General features: G+C 49.2%; 1 protein-coding gene across 2 annotated transcripts in view; it reads right to left on the reverse strand.

Moving 5' to 3' along the window:
• XYLB (xylulokinase) overlaps positions 1 to 6,711 on the reverse strand; it is a 60,262-nt gene extending 53,551 nt beyond the window's left edge. Inside the window, exons 1-2 of one of the 2 annotated variants that reach the window (XM_060638269.3) lie at positions 6,563 to 6,711; positions 5,783 to 5,865 (exon numbers count right to left, since the gene is read on the reverse strand). In XM_060638269.3, coding sequence (XP_060494252.1) covers positions 5,783 to 5,865; positions 6,563 to 6,619 — 140 coding nt within the window. In that variant the 5' untranslated portion in view covers positions 6,620 to 6,711. The remainder of the gene's footprint in view (positions 1 to 5,782; positions 5,866 to 6,562) is intronic. The other variant, XM_060638267.3, reaches the window with a different exon arrangement.
• Positions 6,712 to 9,794: the final 3,083 nt, after the last annotated feature.

The raw sequence follows: 9,794 nt of genomic DNA on the forward strand, positions 1-9,794 counted from the left end.
TGTACTAAGATAAACTCCAAATATTTTTATATAAAACTGAATCTTGCAAGAACCAGAAGAAGAGAACAGCGGTGAATTCCCTCACAATCTCGGAATGAGGAAGGCCTTTGAAACTCTGACTCAACATCTAGAAGCAACAGGAAAAGACTGAGAAGTTCGGTGGCACAGGAAACAAAAGCCCATGTGTGGCCATGACCCATTCACAAATCAAAACAAACAAAAATCTGGGGAACCTATTTGCAATTCATTTAACGAGGAGATCGTTCCTCTAACATTTGAAGAGCTCCTAGAAATAATCAATCCATCAGAAAAATGGGCAAAGGTCATAAAAAACTTCACAGAAAAAAAAAAAATTCAACTAGCCCTTCAACATAGGAAAAGATGTCACCTTCATGCATAATAAGAGAAATGCAAAGTAAATCCACATAGAGGGACTACTTTCACCTCTCTGATTGGCACAGAACTAAAACTCTTTAACAACCGCACCGCATTTAGGTGCTGTGGGAAACGCACTCTCACGCATTGTTGGTGGGGTACAAATCAATACAATCCCTATGGGAGGCAATCTGGCCACATCTTCCAAAATCATACATCTATTCGCTCTTTGATCCAGCAATCGATTTCCAAACTTTTATCCTGCAGATACACCGGCACATGTCTGTACGGTAACTCACTTTTCACTGCAAAAACCTAAGGTCCTTCAGGTCTATCTACACAATGGAATACTATGCATCCTATAAAAAAGAACACAGAAGCTCTATGTACTGATGTGGAAACACAGGCAAATTATTGTGAAACGAAGAAAGCAAAGTACAGAATGGCGTGTACCGTACTTTTTTATCCGGAAACAAGGGCGACAATGAAAATACTGACATCTGCTTATATTTTGATATAAAACACTGGAAAGATACACAAAAACCAATGAAAGTTCTCTGTCGGGGAGGCCAGGAGGGACAGATGAGATTCAGAAAAATTGAGACTTGTCACTACACGCCTTTTCTTTCAAATTATGTACCAAGTACCTGCAATGCCTATTAACAAAATAACTGTATTAAAACAACCACTTTGGAAAAGAATTTGACAGTTTTAAAACCTACCCTACAACGTAACCATTCCTGAGTATTTCATTTCTAAGACAAATGAAAGCTTATGCTGACACCAAGACTTGTGTGTGAGTTTCACAGCCTCTTTATTGATAATAATAAAAAACTGGAAACAATCCAAATATCCCTCATCAAATGAATGGATAAGCCAACTGTGGTCCACCAAGCAATAAAAAGAACAAACTACTGGGGTGCCTGGGTGGTTCAGTCGGTTAAGTGTCCGACTCTTGATTTCGGCGGGTCACGATCTCATAGTTCTTAAGCTAGAGCCCCGTGTGAGGCTCTGTGCTGACAGCGCTGAGTCTGCTTGGGACTCTATCTTTCCCTCTCTGTTTGTGCCTCCTGCATGCGTGCTCTCTCCTCTCAAAATAAATAAATGATCTTTAAAAAAAAAAAAAGAAAGAAAGAAAGAAAGAAAGAAAGAAGAAAAAGAAAAAAAAAGAAAAAGAGAAAAAGAAAAAGAAAAAGAAAAAAAAGAAAAAGAAAAAGAAAAAGAAAAAGAAAAAGAAAAAGAAAGAAAAAGGAAGGGCACCTGGGTGGCTCAGTCAGTTGAGTGTCTGACTTCGGCTCAGATCATGATCACACGGTTCATGGGTTCAAGCCCCATATCGGGCTCTGTGCTGACAGCTCAGAGCCCGGAGCCTGCTTTGCATTCTGTGTCTCCCTCTCTCTCTCTCTGTTCCTCCCCTGCTCAAGCTCTGACTCTGTCTCTCACAAGTAAATAAATGTTTAAAAAAAATGTTTTTGTGGGTTTTTTTGTTGTCTTTTGCTCGTTTGTTTGTTTTTTAAAGGAAGAGCAGGGCACCTGGGTGGCTCAGTCAGTTGAATGTCCAACTCTTGATTTCAATTCAGGTCATGATCTCAACAGTTCATGAGATTAAGCCCCAGGTTGGGCTCTGCGCTGCAGCTTGGGATTCTCTCTCTCCCTCTCTCTCTGTCTCTCCTCTGCTCTCTCTCAAAATAAATAACCTTAAAAAAAAAAAAAAACAGAACAAACTATTGATACACGTAACAACCTGGATGAATCTCAAAACGAATATACGGAGTTTTAAAAGTCAGACCAAAAAGACGGGGCACCCGAGTGGCTCAGGGTTAAGTGTCCGACTCTTAATCTCGGCTCAGATCTTGATCTCAGGGTCGTGAGTTCAAGCCCCACATTGGGCTCCATGCTGGGCATGAAGACTACTTAAAAAAATAAAATAAAAGTCAGATAAAAAAGAGTCTATTATTATGATTCCCTTTATCTAAAATTCCAGAAAGTGGAAACGAATCCATAGTGATAGAAAACTTATCAGTGGTTGCCAGGGGTTGGGGCTGGGGAAGAGGAATAAACTCAAAGGGGCACGAGAAAACTTTTGGGGGATGGAAATGTTCATTATCTTGATTCTGGTGATAGTTTTATAAAGGAACATCTATGTCAAAACTTATAAAGCTGTATACATTATACATATGCAATTTATCATAAGTTATATCTCAATAAAATTATAAAAATTAAAAAAAACAGTGGAGGAGGAATGAAGCAGATCTGTATATCTGCTTTGAAAGATCTTAAAAATGGAACTGGATAAAAAAAGCAATACTGTATTTTGGGTATGGATGGCTTTTTTTTTTTCTAATGGAGGGGACTGATTGACTCATTGAGTTGAAGGCAGAGTGAGGTAGAATTTAAAAACTTGAAAGAATGGAAATCAAATGACTTCTGTTTTCATACCGTCATATGGAATCCAGACCATAAAGACAGCTGGAAGACCTGGAGGTGAAACAACATCCTTCTAAATAACACACGAATCAAAGAAGTCTCAAGAGAAACTAAAAAAATATTCTGAGGGGCGCCTGGGTGGCTCAGTCGGTTGAGCATCTGACTTCGGCTCACGTCATGATCTCGTGGTTTGTGACTTTGAGCCCTGCGTCGGGCTCTGTGCTGACAGCTCAGAGCCCGGAGCCTGCTTCGGATTCTGTGTCTCCCTCTCTCTCTGCCCCTTCCCTGCTCGCGCTCTGTCTCTCTTTCTCTCTCAAAAATAAACATTAAAAAATATCTATTTTGAACCAAATAAAAATGAAAATATAACATCAAAGTCTGTGGAATACAGCAAAAGGAATTCTTAGAGGGAAATTTATAGCATCAAATGCAAATATTTAGAAAAGAAAAGCTAAGATTAAAAATCTAAGCTTCCACTTCAGGAAACTAGAGAAAGAAAAGCAACGTAAGCTGACAGCCAGCAGAAGAAAAGAAACCCTAAAAAGTGACAGCACAAATCAGTGAAAAATGGAAAGAGGAAAACAGTAGAGAAAAATCAACAAAACCAAAAGCTGCCTTTTCAAAAAGATCATTAACGCGATGAACCTCTAGCCAGGCACACCGAGACAAAAAGAGAGAAGACACAAATCATCAATATCAGAATGACAGCAGGGTCATCACTACTGATCCCATAGACATCCGAGGAAAAGAAAGGAATAGTATGAAGAATTACTGCCCCCCCCCCCAAATTCCCGTGTTGAAGTCCTAACCCCCAGTACCTCGGAACATGACTGCATTTGGACAAAGAGCCTTGAAAAAGGCAATTAACTTGCAATGACATTATTAGGGTGGACCCTAATCCTGCATGACTGGTGTCCTTATAAAAGCAGCCTGGGACACAAACACAGTGGAGACACCAGGGATGCACAGGCAGAGGACGACCATGTGACAGGCAGCAAGAAGGTAGCCATCATCTGCAAGCCCAGGAGAGAGGCCTCGGAGGAAACTAACCGTGCCGGCACCTCGACCTCACACGTCCAGGCTCCAGAACCGAAGGAAAATTAACTTCTGTTGCTTAAGACGCACAGTCTGGGGCATTTTGTTCTGGTAGCCCTACCAAACTTTCACAACAGCCAAACTCATCATCTTTCTCCCCCAGATCAGTTCTCTTCACAGTCTACCAACCATCCAGAAGCCCAGCCAGAAACCTCACCTTCACATCTCACATTCAACCCTGCACCAAGCCCTGTCAATTTTACCACCCAGCCCTCTCCTCCAAGACACTATCATTTCCCATCCAGAAGATCTGGAGAAACCTCAATGGTCTCTCAGCATGTACTCTGACCAATACCCAACTCCTCTCCCATTGCACCCAGATCTTTTCAAAACACAAATACAACCAGGTCACGCCTTACCCCCATCCCTATGGCCCTTCAGTGGCCGTCCACGGCTTTTAGGATAAACACAAACTGTGTACCAAGGTTTATGTAGCTGGGCACAGCCTCTACCTCCCTCTCTATTCCCCAGCCACACTGGCCTTCTTCAATTCCCTGAATAAGCAGTGCTCTTTCTTGCTACAGGGCCTTTGCACGCACCGTTCCTTCTGCCTGGAATGCTGCCTCCCTTCCATCACCTGGCTAACCCTACTCACCCAGACCTTGGCTCAAGCACTACGTCCTTAGGGACCCTCCTTGACCACCCCCCCTCCAAGTCTGGGTCACATTCCTTTATGATAAACATTTGGAGAAGTAAGTCCCTTTCCTTTAATAGCGTTCTCTGAGTTTATAACTAAATACTCTTCTGTGAGATTCTTTGATTGATATCAGTCTCCCCTACTCAACGGGAAGCTCTGGGAGAGTAAGCACCACGTCTCTGTTTGGTTCACCACCAAATCCCAGTACCCAGCACGGTGCCTGACACGAAGTAAGTCCCAACTGATACCTACTGCATGCATGGTTAATGAGTGCACGGAATTGGGAAGGAATGGAGGAAAACTCATTCCAGGAACACACACACAAGACGCTGAGAGGCCTACCAAGACTCCTGCAGTTTGATGAAGCCAGATCTACAGATACCAACTCTCAGGTTCTTGGACTCAATTCTAACGTGGCGGGGGTTGGGAGGGGATGGGGGTCCCCTACACACAACACCAAACAATTCTCAGACACCAGCAGATGGTCTGAGATGATCAGCTTCCGCAGGTTAAGGGTTCAGTCCTACAGGACTGCCCTCCCCACCCACTTCAGATGCCAGGCCCAGGCCCCAGGCTATTACCTTCTGACCAAACAGCTACAGATGGGGGGTTCCAATGACCTTAGGTTCTTTTAATGTGCTTGAGCAGCTCACAGAAGTCAGGGAAATTAAAGGACGTGATAAAGGACAGATGAAGAGATAACATAGGGCGAGGTATGGGGAAAGGGCACCGAGCTTCCATAACCTTTCCAGGCACTCCACTCTGCCCAATCTCCATTTGTCAACCAATCCAGAAGCTCTCTGAACCCAGTCCTTTTGGGTTCTTATTAAGACTTCATTACAAAGTCATTACAAGGTCAATGACTAAGTCATTGGCCATTGTGGCCATTGGCCATTGGCCATTGAACCTCTGGCTGAAAATTCCAACCCTCTAAAGACAATCTTTAATCTTCTGGGCAACCAGCCCCAGCCCCTGGGTGGGGTCCAAAAGTCATCTTCATTAATGTAACAAAAGACACCTTTATGCCTCTCAACCCTTAGGAATTTCCAAGAGGTTTAGGAGCTGTGAGCCAGGAACTGTGGATGCAGACCAAAGGCACAGGAGAAATATATTTTGACCATCTAAATGACCAAACACGTATTTTTTACAAATCACAATCTCACACCAGAACAGTGTGGCTCATGAATATAAAAGGTGGAGGGAAGACCCCAAAACCAACCCTCCCCCACACATCCACTGGGTACATACCCGAATTCCTGAAGGTCTCTGTCAAAATGCGCACTGTCCTCGTAGAACACATTCAGCTCTGCATCAACAGCAACAACTTTCACCTGGAAGGGATTTTTTTAAATGGTGTATAGAATTTGCCACAGCAAAGGAGCCCCCTGGCACCCCACGCCCAGTCTTAAGGCACCTTTTGACTCCGCTCGCCCATCTGCAGAGCCCTGGGAGCGGCACAACCCGTCCTCGGGCCAGCAGCGCCGGGTACGCCGACCCGGACACGCCGGGGTCAACCACGGGAGGAACAAAGTTCATGTGTACAGCGTGCCCACTCCACTGAAACAAGTTTCAGGCGGTGATCCGGTTCCAGGTCACTGGTTATGCCTGTGTGCCTGTCTACCCGCTTGCGTGTTCTCGAGTCTTAGGCGGCCGAGTTCCCTCGGGTCCCTGTCACTCGGGCGCCCGCACCGACGCGCGAGCCCCCTCCGGGACCCCGGCCGCGCTGCGCGCTTCCCGCTACGCGCCCGCGGGATCCCGCCGGGGTTGGGAGGCGGGGGCGCCCGCCGTTTCCGGGAGGGCCGGGGTCCAGGCCGGGTCGCGGTCGCATCTTGAGGGCGGGCGGCACGGGCAAGGCGTCTCGGTGGAGGGGACGCCGATCCCCCGGGGGAAGCCGAGAGGGAAGCGCGCCCGCGGCTCGGCCCCAGGGTTCCCCGCGCCCGGGTCCCGCCAGCCCGGCCCGGCGTCGCGGAGGAGGCGGCCCGCCCCGTCCCGCCCGGCCCGGCCCGGCCCTGGGGCCCGCGACGGTACCTGCTGCGTGCTGAAGTCCCAGCCGAGGCAGCAGCGGCGGGCGGCGCGCTCGGCCATGGCTGCGGAGGGGCCGGCGGCGCGTCCGTCCGTCCGTCCTTCCCGCGGCGTGAGTGTCGCCGCGCTCCAGCGCCCCGAGACGCCGGGCCCGCCCCTCGCCCCGCCCGGCCGGACTCCAGGACCCGAGTCACCCGCGGGCTAGCGCTCTGGCGCCGCCTGCGGGGAGACGGTGCAGGGACGCGCGTCCTGCCGGGTCCTCGGGCTTCGCACCTGGGCAACATACCGGTACCCCCTGCGCCACCTTCTCCCTTCCAACCCTCCTCCGGCCTCCTCCCCATCCACGTGTGCTCTCCGCAGAGGCCTTGCCCTAACGCCGCCTGGCTTCCCGCGGAGGACGTCTGGACCAGAGGTTCCGCCTTTAAGCTGGATTGTCCCTGCCTGTCTCTCTAGTGGCCCTGGAGACTTCTGTGGCTGTCTCTTGGGTACTAAGGCGACTGTCCACTCATGGTGGTGACACAGAGGTCACAGAGAAACGTCCCCTGGGGCTGCAGGCACTGGGATCCACGGGCCCTGTCATGTCCCAGCAGATCTGAATGGTTACCCCGCTCTGACATGTGCCACATCCCACCTCTGTGTTTAAATGTTCTTTTAAATTTTTTTTTACTTATTTTTGAGAGAGTGAGAGACAGAGCACCAGCAAGGGAGGGGCAGAGAGAGAGGGAGACACAGAATCGGAAGCAGGCTCCAGGCTCGAGCTGTCAGCACAGAGCCCGATGCAGGGCTGGAACCCACGAACCACAAGATCAGACATTCACCCAGACGCCCCCCCCCCCCCAACGTCTATTTAAAATCCGAGCTGTGGATGCTCCCTACAGAAAGGCTCATTCACACCTGTGGTCAGCTGATTTTGATATTCTAATGTGTGCCAGATGTGGTGAAGGAGGCATGAGAAATAAAATCAGACCCACTCCCTTCCCCCCTAGAGCTGAGGACACCTTCTCTTCCCCGTGCTCCACCTGGCTGTGTCATTCTCATTCCTAGGACTGACTTCTTCCCACTCCCAGGGGCTTCCCAGCCCATCAGAGCCCCTCTCATACTTTTTGCGATGGCCTGATTGATTACCTGCCTGTCTCTCTCGCTGAACTTGAGCTGCTTGGAGCCCAGATGCTCCTCTTGGCCCAAGGTCCCAACATCAGTGGCAGAGCTGGGCCCAACGCCAGCAAGTCTGATTCCAGAATCTGCATGTTTAACCACTAAACAAGCCAATTCTCTGAGCAGCCTTGTGAGAAGGCCCGTGGCAAAACACAAATATCTCATGAAGGCCAAGGCCACTGGCTCCTTTTCAAGCTCTCTTACAGGGTGGCCTTGTCTTGTTCAGGGGTGCCTCTCTCTATGGGCTGTGGCGCCTCTCCCATTCTGGTGACTCATCCTTTCTTTTGATGCAACAGCCTTTTCACCCTGGCCAGAGAAGGCTGGAGGTCCGAGAGGCCGTTTGCCTACATCTGGAAGCTGCACACCCACAACTTACTCCATTAGCAAGGAATGAAGACAGAAATCGTAATTCCAAGCTATCGATGCCTCTCAGGTTGTCCTCTGTGTTGATGCCCTGAAAAAGCACACTGAGTAGTAGAGGTGGTTACAGGGGACCCTGGGGAAGTGCTGCCGTGGCCTGAGCACAGCTCGTCTTTTGCCTATTTTGCTCCAAACTTGAACCTGGCTCCCTGCACGGAACCGATTAAAGAGCCCCTGCACTGACTTCGGAACAAAGCAGAAACTGCCCTGGAGGGGTCTCTCTGCAGTGACCAGGATAACCACAGTCCCCAGCAAGGCTGCTTCCTTCATCCAGGCCCTAACTGCTACCCCAGCCTTAGGGCATAGCAAACCCCCAGAAAGGAAGTCACGTGATCAGAGTTGCATATTAGGAGGATGGTGTGTGGAGAATAGGGGCAAAAGGCAGGAAGGGAAAATCCATTAAAATGTGGTTGCAGGAAGCCTGAGGCAGGGCAGAGGTGCTGATGATGGAGACAAGTAAATGGAGTCACGAGATGTTGGGGAAGCTCCAGGAACCACGCGGACTGAGAGGCAGAGGGGTCAAAGGCAATGCCCAGGTTTCTGGTTTAGGAACTGTTGATGCACAACAAAGCACCCTCAAACTTGGTGCTCAAACTTAGAACAATAATCTCGTAGTCTCCCTCACTTATCAGCAGGTCTCCTGGGGGCAGCTGATCTAGACTGGGCTCGGGCGGAGTGGTTCCACATGTCTCTCATTCTTCTCTTCATGGGGCCAGCAGGGTACCCCAGGCCTGCTCTTCTCATGGAAGCAGAGGGGCAGAGGAGGGCAAGGGCAAATCTGTGAGGCCTCTGAAGGCCTAGGTTCAGAATTGTCATGCCGCACTTCCTCCTCTGTGCCACCCGCCAAAGTCTCGTGGACGGCCCAAAGTCAAGTGGTGGGGATGGGACAAGGGCATGGCTGTGGATGCAGGGAGGGGTGAAGAACTGGGCCACTGATGCAATCGGCCGCAGGCCCCCACCAGATGGAGCGTGGTTCCATTTCCTGAGTTAGGAAACATGGGAGGAGAAGCAGCTGGGGGGGCAGGGAAGATGGCGAGATTAGCCAGGACCTGGTAAGTTTCAGGTGCTTGTGGATACATTGAACAGGATGTTGGATAAGCGGCCTCCAGCTCAGGAAAGAGCTCTGGACCAAAGACAATGATTTGTGAGTTATGAGTTCCCCATAGGAGCGGACTAGCTTGTCAGAAAGGGCTCGGGGTGGGACAGATGGAAAGCCCCAAAGGGAACTGGGAAGGACAAGTCAAAGACAGATGAGGAAGAGATCATGAGAGAGGGGTGTGGTGGAAGCCAACGGAAGAACCTTTCTGGAAGGGGAGGGGCTCACCAGGGCTAAATGCTGCGTGGGAACCTGTCCCCTGGTTTACCAGTAAGATGGCAGGTCATTGAAACTTTAACAAGAACAGACTCAGTGGAGCCCCTTAGGTCTTACTCTTTTGGTGCTTTTTAAAATTTGGCACTGTTTTTATGGTTTATTCATATTGTTATGTGTATACCTACTTTTGTGGTTCCAAAACGGTGCCACGTGAACTGCTAATTTGAGGCAGTTCATAGCTCCAACATTAGATTGTGCTACATTCCTTTCTGGAGCAGACCTGTGCCGTCAACACGTGCAGTGAGAGGCAAGTACTGCAGGGAAATCAAGGCAGAATGGACAATAACAACA

The sequence above is a fragment of the Panthera onca genome, chromosome C2 (genome assembly GCF_046562875.1).
Source record: "Panthera onca isolate mPanOnc1 chromosome C2, mPanOnc1 haplotype 2, whole genome shotgun sequence".
Classification (NCBI taxonomy): Eukaryota; Metazoa; Chordata; class Mammalia; order Carnivora; family Felidae; genus Panthera; species Panthera onca.